Source organism: Equus quagga, chromosome 2 (genome assembly GCF_021613505.1).
Source record: "Equus quagga isolate Etosha38 chromosome 2, UCLA_HA_Equagga_1.0, whole genome shotgun sequence".
In the NCBI taxonomy this organism is placed as follows: Eukaryota; Metazoa; Chordata; class Mammalia; order Perissodactyla; family Equidae; genus Equus; species Equus quagga.
In genome coordinates, this window is record NC_060268.1 from 53,775,060 (window position 1) to 53,794,245 (window position 19,186).

At 42.4% G+C, this 19,186-nt stretch overlaps 1 protein-coding gene across 2 annotated transcripts in view; it reads left to right on the forward strand.

Annotated features, from left to right (window-relative positions):
• FAM81A (family with sequence similarity 81 member A) overlaps nt 1-19,186 on the forward strand; it is a 63,149-nt gene that overhangs the window by 23,468 nt on the left and 20,495 nt on the right. For both annotated transcript variants that reach the window (XM_046652046.1, XM_046652047.1), the window contains exon 4: nt 11,487-11,605. In XM_046652046.1, coding sequence (XP_046508002.1) covers nt 11,487-11,605 — 119 coding nt within the window. The remainder of the gene's footprint in view (nt 1-11,486; nt 11,606-19,186) is intronic.

The window sequence follows — 19,186 nt, forward strand, 5'->3', positions numbered from 1 at the left end:
AGGGGACTGATAGCCTTGCCACACCCAAATCTACAGAGGAAGGTAGATGAAGTCAAAGTGGTTGGGGATAAATGATGATTCTCAGGTTCCCAGCCCCTCAACCAATGGCAAAGAAGTGTGTTATACAAAAACACAAGCACCTCTGTGTTTCACGTTAGAAAATAGTGTGACCTCCCTATTCTTTCCATGCCCAACATTTCCCTGTGGGTACTCAGCTGGGTTCCCTTTGCTCATGTGGGCGATGGACAGACTAGAGACTGGAGCCAGTCTATTCCAGCATTACTGTCTTCAGGTAAAAGCAGAGTGTAACTCTACCCTTAGAAAACTCAGGACTTCAGTGTTTCTGTCAACGTCACAGGTGATAGTGCTTTAGCTGCAACTGTGGGATCTGGGGAATAATTTCTCCATTGGGAATTATTAGCTGCTAATATTAATATTAGCTGCTGCTAATTATTAGCTGCTATGTGCCAATCCAACCATCAGAACTGTTTTAAATATATAATTCTGACTGCAGCTGAGCCCTCAGTGCAGTTTAAGAGTTCCTTCGAAGACCCCCTGCCAGCCCCTCCAGTGCCTCGCTTCCCTTTCCCTTAATGCGTCTTGATCATCCGCCGCTTGCCACTGTTACCATAGCACTTACTGAAGACGATTGACGTTGTTTCTCTACAAGTCTGTTTCCCTTGATAGATTGTGAGCTCTTCAAAAAGAAAGGAACCTTGTCTTACTCATCTTTGTATTGATGGCATTTTGCTCCAAACATTGTGCTAGACAATGGCTATTCAGCCATTCTTTGCTTTCTGAGTATTTCTACCCCCACAGGAAGAATTTCTTCATGAAACCGGGTAATTCTAGCTTTAGTTCTCACGGAGTTCTCCTCTGCCCCAGCACTCGTCTAATGTGAGTTCATTGAACTGCTTAGACAGAGTCATTAGCAAACATACCTAGGAATCCAAAGTCATCAATCGTTTAGGCTTTCACTAATTATTTTTCTTTAAGATGTGATTTTAACACAGTTTTTCTTTAATGTGTTTCTTTAAAATGATTTTTCAAACCATTTACAGTCCAGTGAGTTTCAAAGTAATTCAATTCTGCTGTTTTTCCATCTGAAACACATTTTATGTAATGATTATTCTTGCCTAACCAGACAGCGCTCTTTCCCATTTACATATATTTTTGGAATGTGCAGTTTTGCGAATGAAAAGATGATTTCCATTGTAGAGAGGGAACACTGAGTAAAATCTAATTCTGGTAAAAAATTTACTTTGCATATGTGAGCATTTACTTTTTTATGACTGGTGATGACTATATATCATTATAAAGTAACAGAAGGAAGTTTGGAAGTTTAATAGACTCTGATATGAAATGCTAATTGTATGGTTTTATATATTTTGTGAGCCTAAGCATGTTTACCCAAACATAACCAAAATTAGGATGCTTGATGAGACATCTGAATTGCCACATTGTAGCGAAACTTTTTAAAAATGAAATCATGGTGTAGATTAAAATTGTAGAAGTACTAAAAGGAAGTCTTTATTTATCAGTGACATAAAATTGGGAGGGTGGGTTATGCAAAGGCATATTTGCATATTTAAAGAGGTGTGAAGATATTCAGATTATATTTAAGTGTTGTGAAAGGCATATTTTTTGTCTGTAGATTCTTTTTTTTTTTTCTCTTCTTCCCAAAGCCCCCAGTACACAGTTGTATATCTTAGTTGTGAGTGCCTCTGGTTGTGCTATGTGGTACACCCCCTCAGCGTGGCCTGATGAGCAGCGCCATGTCCTGGCCCAGGATCCGAACTGGTGAAACCCCGGGCTGCCAAAGCGGGGCGGGCGAACTTAACCACTCGGCCACAGGGCCGGCCCCTCTCTGTAGATTCTTAATGAATTTCTTCTGTAAATTGCTTGGTCTTAAAATTATTTTTATTAAGGTTTACACTTGTTTTTCAGCTCACTCAGTAAAATTGTACTGGGTATTTTTTTTGTAAAAATCTGTGCCTGCAGGTGACTTTGTTTCTCAAAAGTAAAGCTGAAGCCATTCTCAACATGTAAAGGCCACTCCAGGCTCCAGATAGAGCTAATCAAATTGTGATGTATTAATACTATATCTTGGTAAATTTGCCTCGATAAGTCTTTATGATTGTCTATGATGTGGCTCTGCACACAGTTATGTGCAGGAAGAAAAGTAAAATATTTTGTCAAACCACTAGCCTATATGATCCTCAAGAGTTAGAACTGAGTCTTACTTTTTCTACTTTTAGCACCTACCGCAGGGTCTGGTACATAGTAGGAGCTCAGTAAATGTTTCACAATCAAACGCTCTGGGTCCTTGGCCCTTCCAGAGCCCTGTAATTACTGCCCATGTTCTATCAACAGATTCCATCAAAACAGATGACTGTTGTGTACTAGTATACAGTAGGTGCTTGATAAATGTTGAATGAAAGAATCTATTGTTTTAATATATCCACATCCATCGTTTCCATTCACAGTTTGCCTTGCAATATGGAGTATGTTATCAATTATTTATTCCTCAGAAACTTTCCACAAATTATTGTCATCATTATAAATTTAGAAGAGGTAATGTAGTCAACTATGCATTATACATGTCTGGATTATCCATGTTGTCTTTGATTTAAGCTGTTATCAATCCCTGGAACCAAATCCTGGTAAGCACTCCATGGCCGTTTTGTTGATAGTGAGCTTTTCCTTCCATGCCAGTTTGATGGCTTCAGGAAGTTGTCGGGACCCCCATATCCCCTTAGAGCTTTCACAGTGTCTCTGGCCTTTGGGGAACCAGGCAGTGGGGTCTGCTACCTGGCTGGTCAGAATCTGCAGACCTCCTCCTGGTTGCCATTTGCTCAGGCTTCATAATGTTCCTCTCGCTTAGGGTGGTGGTTTTGACCTACTTGAGTTATGAGAAATTGTATCAAGCCCTCATCTAATTGACTAGATTATACATAATTTGCTAGTTTAATAATTTGCAAATGGGCCATGAAGAGTTTTCTGAGCTCAAGTGAGGCGTGCAGAGTCGGGTTTTATTAGTGTGTAAAAGCAGAAGAATAGACGATGATGTTAACGTACACTGTGGTTGGATGGATAGACAGGAACTCGGTTCACTGTGTATCCAGCACGGTCAGCGAGGGGAGTCTTGGTTAGTAGACTTCATGTATTGTACCTAAAAGGGGAACTTCAGCCTGCAGCTAAGCAATCTTGTCCCATTGGAACAGGTCTATCAGCAGAGGGACTTTGGTGATTATCATCTGTGTTAGTCAGGGTTCTCCAGAGAAACAGAACCAATGGGATATTTATATGTTATAAGGTATTGGCTCACATGATTATGGAGATCAGAAGTCCTACCATTTGCCGTCTGCAAGCTGGAGACCCAGGAAAGCTGGTGGTGTAGTTCAAAGGCCTGAGAGCCGAAGAGCCGATAGTGTAGATTTCACTCTGGGTCTGAAGACCTGAGAACCAGGAGGGTTGGTGGCAGGAGATCAGTGGCCCAGCTCTGTCAGGCAGAAAGCGAATTGCACTTTCCTCCTCCTTTTTGTTCTATTCTGGCCCTCAGTGGATGGGATGATGCTCGCTGGCATTGTGAAGGGTGGTCTGTTTTACCCAGTCCATCACTTCAAATGCTAAACTCTTCCAGAAACGCCCTCATGAACACAACCAGAAATAACGTTTAACCTGCTTCCTGGGCATCCCATGGCCCAGTCAAATTGAAATATAATTAACCATCACATTATCCAAGTTTATTTTGTTTCAACTCTACCCACTAGACTTGGCTTGTCATGTGGCTTGACTTTAGGGAGAGAAGACAGTGAATTGAATGGAATTTGAGTATTTGTTCCATTCGGTTGATAGAGGTTTTTCAAAGTAAGTTAACGAATTGGTGTTCTGGTGTCTGCCTTTGGCACCAGTACATTTTAGCTTGTCTGAGTCCATCTTTGAGGACCTGATCACCTCTAGGCACCAGCTAGGTGTAGTCTCTGCACCTTCACTGTAGAAGACAAGATCCTGGAATGTGGAGCTAAATTAATTGATAAATTAGTCATTTGCTGGGAGCCGGCATTGTTGGAGGTACTGGGGCTGCAGTAGTGACCCAGGCCGGCAAGGCCCCTGCGCTTCGGCCTGCTGCACATTCTGATGGGTTTACAGGAGTCAACACTGAGTAACCAGGGTAATCTCAGCCTAAGTCAAGTGCTCTGATAAGACAATATGATGGAGAGTGATTGTGGGGCTATTTTAGGAAAGGCAGTGGGAGTGTAAGGTGACATGTGAACTGAGACTGGAATGACAGAGGGGCCGGCGAAGCCAACGTGGTGGTATAGGGGGAGGAGACACACAGGGAAGAGAACATTTCAGACAGAGGGAACTGCAGGTTCCCAGTCCCTAAGCAGGAAGCAGTTTGACATGTTTGAGGAGCAGAAAGAGGACCGATGGGACTGGAGAGTCATGAGCCGGGGGGATAGGACCAGACCATAAGCCTTGAAGGCTGTGGTGGGAAGTTTCGAGTTTGGAAGTGGGAAGCCATTGTTTTGTTTTAAGCAAAGGAATTGAAGTAATTCAGTCACACTCTTGGTGCTGGGGCTACGTTTGTGAATAAAAATCCTTGCCCTCCTGTTGCTTACAGACAGATTTGTGTTTTAGAAAGATCATTCTGGCTACTGCATGGAGAAGGGAAACAGGTTGGGGGTGAAGTGACTGTGGCTGGGATCAGGGGAGTCAAGTGGAGATGGAGAGAAGTAGATGAATTCTGGATCTGTTTTGGAGGCAGAGTTGACAGGACTTCCTGCATGTGGGAGGTGGAGAGACTTCTGTTTGGGACTCGGCAAACTTTAGGGGCCCATGGAATGTCCAGGTGGAAATGCCAAGAGGGCACTTTGATACATGAGGTTGCAGCTGGGGGAGTTTGAATTCATAGTGTGGAGATGAAAAAACCATGTAGGGAGTTACTATCTTCTAAGGAAGGCCCTGCCCTGCTCACTTGGGCCTTTCTCAAGGTCTTAGTGGAGGTGCACTTTCATTTCCGAATCCTCAGAAATCCAGGTTGAGTTGGAGAAGGAGAAACATGGGAGCATTTCCTTCCTGGTTGTTCCTCGGCAACGCCAGCGTGTCTGGGTGGGTGAGGTCCCCGGGTTCTCACTACCTTTGCATGAACAGCGTGATATAAGGCTGGGGTAGGAGGTGGGTGCATTTCCTGCTGTCTTTGGGAAGGGGATTCTATAAAGACCATGTCTTAGAAACAGTAAATGAAGACTTGAGACATGGCTTTGTCAAGGTGGCTGGCCTCTTCTCTGCTCAGGTGAAACATGTGACTGCCTGGGCTTGGGCCATGCACTTGCTACCCTCTAGTCTTTCCTGCAGCCGCTGAGCTCTGTGACAGCAGGCCTAGTGCACAGCACACAGTAGGCATGCAGAGAACAGTTTCTTGAATTGAATTGACAATAATGGAGAGTTGATGATCTATTTAGGGGTGCAACCTTTTTAAAGGAAACACATCACGATGATAGATTGTTCCAAAATGAGGAATTAGGGAACATTACTGGCTTTCCAGAGGGATTGTTTTTCTAAGGCTTCATGCTAGAATTTCTTTAAATAGTAAGCTCTCTAAAGCCTTCTGTTTTCACATAACTCTTCAGTAACATGAATATTGTGTTAAGCTCAGATATAATTCTTTTCTGTGTTATGCAAAGAAAGCTCTTCTAATACAATATCTTATTCATCTGCATAAGAATTCTGAGAGTTAAATGAGCTTTTTTTATTTCTAAGCATTAAAACAGACACACACACACTTTTTTTTTTCCTGGTTTTAAAAGTAATGTAAGCCCATTGGAAAACACAAAAAAGAGGAATCAACCATAATCGTACCCTAGAGACAAGCAAAACGTTAATATTCTAGTATTATTTTATGTGTATCTTATACACAACTGGAATCATCCTGTATGTTTATTTTGTGCCCTTTCTTTTTGCTTAATATTAGATTGTAAACATTTTCCCTTGGTGTTTTGGGGGTTTTTTTGGGAGGAAGATTGGCCTCGAGCTAACATCCATTACCAATCTTCCTCTTTTTGCTTGAGGAAGACTGCCACTGAGCTAACATCTGTGCCCATCTTCCTCTATTTTATGTGGGATGCTGCCACAGCGTGGCTTGACCAGTGGTGCTAGGTCCACGCCTGGGATCTGAACCTGCGAACCCCAGGCCACCAAAGCAGAGCGTGTGAATTTAACCACTAGGCAAACGCGCGGGACCCCATTTTCCCTTTTTTTAAAAGCCCTCTGTGAACCTCTTACTGGTTGCATAATAGTATACCATGTAGATGCCTTTAAAATACTTGGTGTGTATATTGTACTATGAAGACATCTTTGTGCGTACATTTGGTCATTTTTCTCACTATTTTCTTTAAGATTAATTCCAAGAACTAGAGTTACTGGGTCACAGATTATGACCATTATGAACATATTTTGATGGAACGCGCTCCAGAAAGATGTATCAGGAAGGGCCAACTGTGCATTTCTTATTTTTAATATGCATTTTAGGATTATAAGTTAAAAATAGTTGTGTCTTTAATAGATGAAAATGGTGTGATTTTTAAAATTTTAATTTTAAATAGACTTCATTTTTTTAGAGCAGTTATAGGTTCATAGCAAAACTGAGCAGAAAGCAGAGTTCCCATGTCCTCTCTGTCCCCACACAGGCCCAGCCTCCCCCACGATCAACATCCACACCACAGTGGTACGTTATCATGGTATGATTTTCATTTCCTGTTTCTTTGCTTACTAGAAAGGTTGACCCTTTCAAAAAATGTGATGTTTAATTATTTTTAACGCCTCTTTTGTGAATTGCTGTTCATTTTATTTGCTTAGTGATTTTTTGATTAAGAAACAACTCAAATGAAATAAGATTGATTATAGTGTTTGTCGTTTCTACAATGTCTAATGCTGTGTTTCTCCCGGAGTGGTCTGTGGACCGTGAACATCCACATTTCTGGGCCCCTTCCTTAGCTTTGTTTCCCTGGGGGTGGGGCCCAGGAATCTTTACGCACACCCCAAGGATGTTTGGAAACCCCTGGTCTTAAGCCTTATTATAAACAAAGGTTTGAAGCATCACATACAAAAAAATATAAGTATTACTTTTTATTAACTATAGCTAATAAGTGTTATTTCCTATTAAAAGAGAAAAAGAACACCAGTGCCTTTTCATCAGTGGGAGAGTGTCAGAACCTGATTAGTCAGACCTGAAGTTTTCTTACAAGATTGCATTCCGATGACTAACATTTTGTCATTCACAGGTGATTGTAACTGGTTTGCAGTCTTCATAATGCAGCAGGTTCATTCAGAAAAAGCTGGAAACTACAGCAAATAACAGATAGGTCTAGCAGTTCCCAATTCCTTTCAATGAAATATATTTTTTTACTGTCACTGTCACTCCATCTATAGTGGCTCCAACCAGGTTTCCAGTAAGGAAACCACAGAATGCTCACATGGCTAATTTCTGCTTTTTCCAGGAAGTTTGAAAATCCTAAAAACTGTATGTAAGTGCAATTTTTTGCATGTATGTTATGCTGGAAAAAAATAGTTGAGAAAAGGAAGCACAAAAACAATTTATGTAAGCATAATTACATTGTTTCCAATAGGACTTTCTTGTTCATTTGCAAATTGAACTGCAAATTTTCAGTATATCAGAAATCAGCAAATTTCTAGAAATAGATACAAACAAATAGGTACACATGAATTTATCCCTAAGAAACCCCTCGATTGGTGCAGGAGGTGGTTTGGTGTGCCTGCCTCACAATTCCAGTGCCACCTTCCTCAACAGCTGGGATAGGCTGCCAGGAAGGCCCGGGGGAGCCAGCAGTGGCCTGGCCGGGGAGACCTGGGAGTGAGGTCATGGACGTCGTTGTTTAGGAGTCAGAGAGGAAAGCCAGTCTCCTCCCTCACAGAGGCAGTAGAGGTGGGCCATGTCCCCATGGCCCCCAGGGGGAGGGCTGTGGAGAGCAGGATCAGAGGCTTCCTCTGGGCGCCTCACCTGAAGACTGGCTGCACCTCCAGCTCATCAGCCCCTTTCACTACACTCAGGACCACCTGCTTAATCTCACTCCAATGAGCAGAGAAGAAAAAGAAACATCCCACCTACGCACATCCAAAGCCAGAGGGAGGAAGAAAAAGCACAGCCCTTAGAACAGGCCCAGAGGAAATAGGAAACAGGTGGACCTTGAAGGAAAAAGAATTGGGACGTGCTATGGACCGAATGTTTGTGTGCCTCTCCAAATTCCTATGTTGAAGCTCTAACCCACAATGTGATGGTATTTGGGGTGAGGCCTTTGGGTGGTAATTGAGGTCATGAGGGTGGGGCCCCCGTGATGGGATTACTGCCCTTCTGGGAAGACAAAGAGAGACCAGAGCTGCTTTTCTCTATCATGTGAGGACACAGTGAGGAGGCAGCCATCTGCGAGCCGGGAAGGGGCCCTCACTAGAATCCAACCCTCATCTCAGACTTCCCGGCCTTCAGAACTGTGGGAAATACATGTTCACGGGTGATAAGCTGGTCCGTCTGTGGTGTGTCGCTATAGCAGCCCTCGCTGACTAAGAGCATTTAAGAAGATCCACTATAACATAAAATTTCTTCCTTGAACTCAAATTTTTAAAAGTCAGTAGATGAACTAGAGGCAAGGATGGTTACTTTTAGGACTTGACTTAAATGCCCACAAGACAAAGTAGGACAAAGGCCGAAGCATCAGAGCCAAATACGAGGAGAGAGAAACCATGAGGGAAAAGATGGAAGACTTGGAGGACAGATCCAGGATGCTCAATGCGTGAATAATAGGAGTTCCAGAAAGAGAATGAAACAGATGAAGAAGAAACAACAGTTACATAGAAGGAGCAAATTTATGCAAGTTGAAGAAAAATCTGAGCTTACAGATTGAAAAGTTCACTGAGTTCCAGGTAAAATTGAATTAAAAGTGAAAAGAAGATCCACAGTGACGTCCACAGTCATACGCTTCGTAACAAGATTTTGGTGAAACGAAAGACCACATTTACTATGGTGGTCCCATAAGGTTAGTACCATATGGTCTAGGTGTGTAGCAGGCTATACCGTCTAGATTTGTGTAAGTGCACTCTGTGATGTTCGCACAACGATGAAATCACCGACGACACATTTCTCAGAATGTGTCCCCGTCGTTAAGTGGCACATGATTTATTCTGATAAAACTCCTGAACTCCAAAGATGAAGAAAAAGCCTTACAAGCTTCTAGGCATAATGAACCACGGTACTTACAGAGGAAGAAGCATCACACTTTCTGTCGGCCTCAAAGTTCACTGGGAGGAAAGGCCTTTAGGTGAAGAATTCTCTACCCTTTCATATCACCCAGCCTTCAGGGTGAGGAAAGGAGCCAACATGGCAGGGATTCAGACAGTCGTTCATCCACGTGCCTGATCCGAGGAAAATCCTAGAGAAAGGACTCTAATCAAAACACCGTGAGTGTGCACAGAGACCCTGTGATAGGAGAAAATGACAAGGAGAAGCACAAGGGTAATCAGTGATTCCTAAAGAAAGACCGATATCATTTCATGTAAATGAATGTCGAGTAGTGCCTGGGACTGGTAATGAGTGCTAAAAAGGAAAAAAAAAACATTGAAGTAGAAGAGACATTCTACAAGCAAAATTCTAATTATAGCCCAACCAAAAGTATGAGTTATTATAACAAAGCCTAGTTTGGGTGGGGAAAGGGCAAGAGGGAGAAAAGTAAAATCCTCCCAAATAAGTCCCCTGGGGTTGCAGGGTGAAGGAGGGTGGACGTGAGGTGTGCTGAGCGTCTCCTGTGGAGGAGAGGGCGAGCTGTGCAAGAAGAGGGCCAGGAATAGACGTGTGCTTAGGTGTGAATGCTGGGAAAGGGAAGGTAGCCATTCATGGAATAGCAATGTCCGGGAACATTCCCCACTTAACAAGGGGAGAAACCGCAAGGAATGGTAACCTGATTCAACCGGTCAAAATAAAGAAGGAAGGAAACAGCGACAACAAAAAGCAACATACATTGAAAACATACAGTGGGATGAAAGGACGAATGGAAACACACAAAGCAGCGTGGTGTCCTGAGGGAGAGCACAGTCTATGGAGCCAGACCCCCTGGCTCAAATCGCAGCTCCATCACTGACTGACTGTGGCTTTTGGCAAGTTGCTTAATGGCTTAGAGATTTCACTATCTGTGAAATGGGCAAGTAATATACCTCTTTCAAGGGGGGTTGTGGGGATTAAACGAGTTAACGTACCGGAAGCACTTAGAACAGGGGCTGGTGTCCAGTGAGACCAAGCAAATGTTTGCTTTATTATGTATAAAAGAGTAGCAATATTCCTATTAGATAAAGTGAAACTTAGTATTAAAAGTACTAGATCAGATGAAGAAGGTTATTATATAATGGTAATAATAGTCACTTTTATCACAAGTCCATATGTGCCACATAGAATGGCAGTTAAATATCTAAAGTAAAAAGTATTGAAAATACAAGGAGAGCTTAATGAAAATATTTCACAGTGGGCGAATTCATGATACCTCTTTCAGAGCCAGAGAGATGTAGTGGACAAAAGTAAATCAGACCGAGGAAAAATGAATAATGGGATCAGCAGACTCAATTTAATAGGCACTGTCGAACTTTTTATTCCTCAGATAATTTTTGGCATGACTATGGCACATTTTAAAAAATTAGTCACGTGCCACAAAGCAAACCTTAATACATTCAAAAAGTTAAATATTTTACAGATCACATTTTTTGATCATGAGAGATAAATAATAAAAAGTACCAAAAAATCCTTAACTGCTTGAAAATGAAGAAACATAATTCTAAGTAACCCTTGGATACCTGGATATCCTTAGATCAAAGAGGAATTCAAAACCAAAATTAAAACAGTAACAAAGACAACACTTCTGGGGCCAGCCGGGTGGCGCAGCGGTTAAGTGTGCACATTCTGCTTTGGTGGCCTGGGTTTGCTGGTTCGGATCCCGAGTGTGGACCTATACACTGCTTGTCAAGCCATGCTGGGGCGGGCATCCCAGGTATAAAGTAGAGGAAGGTGGGTACGGATGTTAGCTCAGGGCCAGTCTTCCTCAGCAAAAAGAGGAAGATTGGCAGTAGTTAGCTCAGGGCTAATCTTCCTCAAAAAAAAAAAAAAAAAACCCAGCCTGGAGTGGTGGAAAGAGCTCTGAGCTGCACCCCGAGAGTCCAGGGGCCTCGTTGGAGCTTTGCCTCTTCCTGCAGGGGGACCTCCATCAAGTCACTAGACATGGAGTCTCTGTGTTTTTATTGGTAAATGAAGGGACTTGGTCCCGGCGTGATCCCTGCTTCTCTGGGCCTGTGTGTATCAGGTGACTGTTAAAAAGGAGCTGCTTATGAAAGGAGTAAAGCATCCGTCTCTTTGCCAAGAGTATAATATGCTTTTGTGGGAGCGTGTGCATTCTCAGATGACTCCCCTGGTGGTTGTTTGTGTTGTCCAGGTCCTGCAGGAGCAGATCCGTGCCCGGGACAACATTAGCTACGGAACGAATTCTGCCTTAAAGACTCTGGAGATGCGTCAGCTCTCTGGTTTGGGAGATCTTCGAGGAAGAGTGGCGAGGTAGGTGGGCGAATGGTTGGGGCTCTCCTCCTCAAAAAGGACGCTGGCCTCAACTCCATTTCAGTGGGGAATTTATTTGTGAAGCCCCAGGCAAATGCCTCGCAGTGTTAGCCCATCCCTTTCTCAGCCCATGAGCTCGAACGGTGGAAGTTAGACCCGAGGGTGGATGTGCCACGATTCCTCATGTTTCTGCGATTGGAGTTGTGTTTGTGGAAAGAACTGATGGGAGAGCCCAGCTGACTCGTGCAATGTGGTAGGGCCATACTACGTTTGTTGAATCCAGTAATACAAAGTTGAGCCTTATATTTTGCGTGTCTTTTTAAAAAATTTTTTTTTTTGTAATTCATTTTGAATTTACTTTTCTGAAAGTATTGGTCCGTGATAGACTGGAAATTTTGCTTTCCAATGACAAATGTGGTTCTAGCCCCTCACCATTCAAAGCGTGCTCGGCGGACCCACAGCATCCGCGTCACCAGGACTGTTAGAGATGCACCATCTCTAAGGCATTTCTGGGCCTCTCCTGCCCTCTGCTGCTGGTAAGGGTCAAGCGCACGTCTACGGGGAGCTGTGGAGCAGAAGGCAATTCCAGTCAGCCTGAGATGAAATGAGAGTGGTCTGCCAGGGCTGGGAGTGGGAGAGGGAACAGGGACCCACAGGGTCCAAGGCCTCGTCGGAGCAGAGAGGGGGAATGTTGGGGGTATTTGTGCAGACAGCTCTTGAAGGGCCTCAAATGCTGGGCATGTGTGTTCGGGTCTGCCGGGTGAACATCAGTCTGACAGCAGAGGGCTCCATGGATTGAATGGAGCCTGCTTGACACTCTTCTGTGGTTTTCTGTCCTCATCCGAGTGAACTGCAGTCTCCCTAGTACGACTCTTGGTGTCAGAAACCTTGCTGACCTCTCCTCCTTTCTCTGCCTTGGGACTACCTTTCAGCAGCGATCAGCTGCTTGTTACTCCCTGAATGGGCCGTGCTCTCCTATCTCTATGCCTTTGCACATGCTGTTCTTGTTCTCAGCATGCTTGTCCCCTTCTTTTCTAAATTCTAGTCAGCCTTTAAAATTCAGCTCAACTGTCACCTCCTCCAGGAAGTCTTCCCTGATACCCCACTCTCCTGAGCATCCTAAGCCTTCTCTGTTCTATTGAATCTCTCTGTCGTCTTCACTGTCTTGGAGGGGAGTACCATCTTGTATTTTTGTAGCCCAAATGTCTGGAACAGTCTCTGGAAAACAGTAGGTATTCAATAAATGTTTGTTGGATGAACTGAGGATCTGGGAAATCACTGTAATAGGACGGAAACAACTTGAAACCTTTTTGTGGAGATTGGGTTAGAAGAAACCCCAGCTCTGTTCTACCTTCCAGAGCGGTGGGGAGTTAGAAGAGCTGTAGAGCTGCAGGCAGAGCAGCGACTTCGGGAGAGCCCCCAGGATCCTCCTAGTCACCGGAGTGGCGGTGAAGATTAAGGGAGGCCGTAGGTGTGAGAGCATCAGTGCCGTGCCCCCAACGGAGTCTGCATACAGCACGTGGGAGCTGTTGTTATATCTCAGGGCAGCAGTGGTGAAATTACAAAATAGAGAAATTATTTTGAAATACCTTCAGGAATTTACCTTTTTCTTCTGCAGTTTCTTAACTTCTCTGCCCAGCTTATTCTGTAACAAATGCTTTAACTCTGAAACAATCAAAATCGTTTGTTGTGAGCACCACGTGGTTTTGCTTTATTTCGTGGCTATATTCATCTTTCCCCTGGAATGTGAATGAGACTTGCCTTGTTGAAATAAACTAGTGTGAAATAAAAATTGGGGGCAAAATTTTGGCTTTCTTGCATTGCTGAGGTTGTATGGAAGGAGTGTGAACTTTCTAAGTGATATTCTTCAGTTACTAGGCTGCCGTACGATTTGAAGTGTTATTTCACAGTGTTGATGGATCTGTGGGGGATGGAGATGGTGGGAGTACCAGTTGGCCCTGATCCTCCCCTGGAGACCAGCTCGGAAGGGCAGGTTCTCCTCGGCGGGGAGAGACACGCTCCCGAGTCAGCACAGCACGCCCTACGCAGGACTTGCTCACAGAGCTTCCAGCTGCCCCCAAAGCAGAGCTCATGGAGTTTAGCTTTCCTGTTCCTGCTGGAACATTGTTTGGCTTCTTGACTTTTCCAAGACTCAGCAGCCACATCCACTTTCCTCTGTGAGGTCTGTGCGTGGTGTCAGAGCCTTAGAGGAGAAATCTCTGTGTACTGAGGCAGGTGCACAAGCTCCCTCAAGGTAAGCAAGTCCAGGAGCAAAGGAAAAAATAAAGATAAATTGGACATCATCAGATTAAAACTTTGGGGCTATTATAAATAATGCTGTTATGAACATTCACATACAAGTTTTTATGGGGTCACGTGTTTTCATTTGTCTTGAATGTATAAACCTAGGAGTGCACTGGTTGAGTAATAGGGTACCTCTGTGTTTAACCTTCTGAGGAACACACAGCCAGACTGTGTTCCAAAGCGCCCGCACCGTTTTACGTTGCCAGCAGCCGTCTGTGGGTCTGATGTCTCCAAATCCTCACCAACGCTGTTTATCTGTCTTTTTGGTTATAGTCAACCTAGTGGGTGTGAAGTGGTATCTTGTGGTTTTGATTTGCATTTCCCTAATGACTAATGGTGTTGAACATCATTTGATGTGCTTCTTGGTCATTTGTATATCTTCTCTGGAGAATGGTTTATACAGATCCTTTGCCCATTTTCTTTTTAAAGTTTATTTTTTATTTTATTTTATTTTTTTGGTGTGGAAGATTGGCCCTGAGCTAACACTTGTTGCCAATCTGCCTCTTTTTGCTTCAGGAAGAGTGGCCCTGAGCTAACATCTGTGTCCATCTTCCTCTCTTTTGTCTGTGGGTCACTACCACAGCACGGCTTGATGAGTGATGTGTATGTCTGCGCCTGGGATCCGAACCCGGGCTGCTGAAGCAGAGCATGCCAAAGTTAACCACTACATCACTGGCCTGGCCCCATGCCCACTTTTAGATTGAGTCTTTTTATTATTGAGTTGTAGAAGTTCTTTATATATTCTGGACACAATTCTCTTATCAGATATCTGACTTGAAAAGATTTTCCCCTGTTTTAAGGGTTTTCTTTTCATTTTCTTGATTGGGTTTATTTGTTCCTTTTGAAATAATAATTTCTTTCTCTTTATTGACATTCTCTATTTGATCAGACACTGTCCTTACACCTTCCTCTACTTTGCGAAGTGTGTTTCCTTTATTTCTTTAATCATCCTGTATTTATAATGGCTGCCTGGATGTCTTTGTGGTTTAAATCTGATATCTGTTCCCTCTCATAGGCAGTTTCTTTTGCTTGCTTTTTCCCCTGTGTTTAGTTCACATTTTCCTGGTTCTTTGAGTGTCTCATAAAAACCAGGCATTTTAGGTAGTATATTGTAGCAATCCTGCATACTGATGCCCCAGGCTTTGTTTTTGCTGTTCGTTTAGCGACTTGGCTGGACTATTTTGGGGATGTCTACTTTCACGCAACATGAAGCCTCTGCTGTCACCACTCAGAGGGTGATCAGGCACCCTGCGATGGTAGTTTTTCCAGCAGGGCTCTCTTTGACTGTCTCTGTCTCTGATCTTTTATTAAGCTGTCTGTCCCTGTTGGTATCACCCCCAAATCTTGGGCTCCACTGATTGCTGGCAATTTGCTCTGCTGTTTTTTGACAATGCCTTGGGACATAAATTGCTCTGGAGTCTGGTTCAATTAAATTATTACCAGCACTAAGGGCTTGATGATGTATATATACAATAATTATGTATACATGTGTGTATACATACATATAATGTGGAAGATGAGTAACTTAATGATTTAAATGTCATTGCCTTCAGTGTACTATGACACCGTGTCACAAGCTGTAAGAGAAGTTCTGCTTAAGCATGTTGCCCAAGTCGTGTCTGTTGCTAGACCTTTGAGACTCTCTTGCTGGACTTCTGACCACCTCCCTGCCATCACTGATCTAACAGCCAAGGGGTAGAGTCATTCTGCCGCCTGATGGCCACAACCAAGAACTATATCTGGGAGCTAACAGCCGCCCAAAGATCTGGAGGGAAAATTTGGAATGAGTCCATTTGTTGGTTCATTTATAATATAACATTAGGATGAAGTAGGATAAGTGGTTAGAGTCATTGCAAATTCTTCTTTGTCCAAAGCTGTCGTGCCGTTCATGCAGCGATATTAGGAGTGCTTTTTTGAAAAGACAGGAATGATGTCTTTGATTCAGTACTAGCAGAGACAGCAATATTGCTTTCCCCCTTTTTATATGTGTTTCTTAAATGTTTTCAAAAATATTTTGAAAATATTTCAAACTTATGGAAAATTTGCAAGATTTACCAAGTGTTAACATTTTGTCGCATTTACTCTATTTTTCTTTCATATATAAAATTTTTTCTGAAACATTCGAAAGTAAGAATAATGTTGTTTTAGACATAAGAACACCAGAGTTGATTTCACTGTGTGTGTCTTCTGACAGCAGGCTGGGTACCCCTCCGTGTATCCCTGCCTGCACCCCGCTCCCTGCCCCCCGTCTGCCCCATTATTTATATAGGTACTCAGGTGATGTGTATATATATATATGTATTTTTTTTTTTTTGGTGAGGAAGATTGTCCCTGAGCTAACATCTATGCCAGTCTTCCTCTATTTTGTATGTGGGATGCCTCCATAGCATAGCTTGACGAGGGCCTTGTTAGGTCTGCACCTGGGATCCAAACCTGTGAACCCCAGGCAGCCAAAGCGGAGCATACGGACTTAACCACTGTGCCACCAGGGTGGCCCTAAAATATATTTTAAAAAATATTTAAGTCAGGGGCCAGCCTGGTGGCATAGTGGTTAAGACCATATGCTCTGCTTCAGCAGCCCGGGGTTCACAGGTTTGGATCCCAGGTGCAGACCTACACACTGCTGGTCAAGCCATGCTGTGGCGGCATCTCACAAACAAAATAGAGGAAGATTGGCCTAGATGTTAGCTCAGGGACGACCTTCCTTAAGTAAAAAGCAGAAGATTGGCAACAGACATTAGCTCAGGGCCAATCTTCCTCACCAAAAAAAAATAAATAAATAAAAATTGTCAATATTTTAAAACAATTTTGTCCTAATAAATTTTCTTCTGTTACTTACAAAAAGGATTATAGCATTTTCACAAAATGACAGAGCTAAACAAGTTGTTAAACTTAAAGAAAATGTGAGTCAATACTAAATAAGGACTTAAGAAGGTTGGAATAATTGAGCTGGTAGCTTACTTTCTTCAAAGTCTATAATAAATTAAATTTTCCAACAGTTTTCTCAGTTTGCTCACGATTGTTTCTTGCATCCTGCTCTTTCTCTCTGGGTGCTCTTTTCTTCCTACTGAAGTACGTTATTTAGTGATTCTTTCAGTATGGGTTTGTGGGCAATACAGTTCTTAATCTTTGTATGTGAAACTGTCTTTATTTTGCACCTATTCTTGGATGATTGGTTATTTTCCCTCAATCTTTAGAAGATATTTCTTCATCATCTTCTGATATCTATTGTCTTTGGTTTTTTAAGATTTTATTTTTCCTTTTTCTCCCAAAGCCCCCCAGTACATAGTTGTGTACTTTTAGTCGTGGGTCCCACTAGTTGTGTGATATCTATTGTCTTTTGATATCTGTTGTGTGCTGTCAATCGAACAGTCAGTCTTTGGTAAGTTACCTGTCTTTTAAGATTTTATCTTCATCATGGATTATCGGAATTTCACCATGCTCTATTTATTTTGACTTATCTCACTTTTTATTCACTGAACACTTTAAAACTCATGTCTTTCTTCAGTCTTAGAAAATTGGCAGCACTCACACCTCAAATATTGCTTCTCTGCCATTCTCTCCATTTCCTTCTTTTGGAATTCCTCAACTCCTCATTGACTTATGTTAGCTGTTCTCTTTGTTTGTCCTCCTTGTTTCTTAACTATTTTTTTCATGTTTTAAATTACTCTCTGTCTTTGCTGCATTCAGAGTGAGCTCCTTGCTACTATCTTCTAATTGACTGATTCCATCTTCAATCGTGTCCAGTCTTGAGTTTGTCAGGTCTTTTAAGGCAACTATGTTTACTTCCAGGGTTTCTAATTTTTTCTCTTATCCGCTTGTTCTTTTTTCATCTCTGCCTGTTTTTGTTTAATAATTTGGAGTTCTCCGATGGATGTTAATCTGATGGATGATTTTTTGAGTATCTTAAACACATTTATTTTAAACTCATTTGATCCCAGCTTTTTTTGTTTTTTGTTTTTTTAAGCTATGCATAGCTGGTAGAGGCCCACTCAGGCCTATAATTTCACTTACCCTGCTTCCTGTATTCTGTCACAAGTAGAGCCAATTCTTGCCCCTATTGCCTCGTGGGGACTAAAAGTTTCTCTTACTTCTATTGGTTTTCAGATACAGAGCCCAAGCAAGCCTACAGCACCAGCTGTAGCAAAACATATGCTTTGCTCTATCTTCTGTACCATCTGTCTGCTTTCCACTTTCATCCATTCTTTTTTGTCCTTGGGAGTTTATACCTTTTTTTATTCATCTGGTGTCATCTTGATAGGTTTTCAGGAGAGAGCCAGTATAAGGGAATGTGTTCAGTCCACCATGTTTAACTGAAAGACCAGGTAGTAGTTTTAATTTGCAACGTTTTAATACAAAGTGATTGGTAAACTGGTTAAATCTCATTGCTTATTAGAAAGTCTGCCAAGCACTGGCATGCTCTTTAATCTTTATTCATGGCTTAGAATCTATAGATCCATAATATTTTATTTTCTCTAGTTTCTGGAAGGATATAATTTAATCTTAGTCCATTAATATGCTGTTTTTGAAAGTTGGCTGCAAATATTCTATGTGAGGTAGTGAGTGAGGCTCTTTTCAGTGTCTGAATCATTTAGGGAGTAGTTCATGCACCTTGTTCAGGCCTCAGAGCAGATATCCATCTTAAAGAATACATCCCCAGGGCTTTTAGGAAGATTGTCGACAGCTGATTTTCTGAAAGTGAGACTAGCCACAGGCTTGCTCTTCTCTGTGTGTATTTATAATGACTTGTTCAGCAACTTCCCAATATTCTGAACTCCTTTGACTGAATCAGGGGGATGATGAACAAGAACGAGATGTCAAACGTAATCTCCATCAATAATAGAAAAATATACATGTAAGCTGAATAACATTTGACAGTAGTGGCATAAGAATGTTTTTTAAATTTGCAGTGTATATATTGGAGAGAAAAAGCTCCCCCTATATCCCTATTTTGTATAATAGTATCTGACACATAGTAGACATTCTACAAATACTCACTGACTGACTGACTGAATTATGGGTTGGGGTTCCAACCACAGCATCTTCACATCTACTGCAGGAGGCCTTGAACCTGACCTCACTTTCATGACAGTGGGTCTATCCCACATATCTCCAGCTCTGGCCTGCTTGTACTCCAGCCTCATTTCTGCTTCATGGGGGGCCTAGGAAAAGAAGGTAGGATAGTGCATATTTCATAAAATTGTAACACATTCTTGGCTGTTGGTTGAAATATTTTCTCTGTGTAATTGTTTTTTCTGATTATAAAAATCACACATA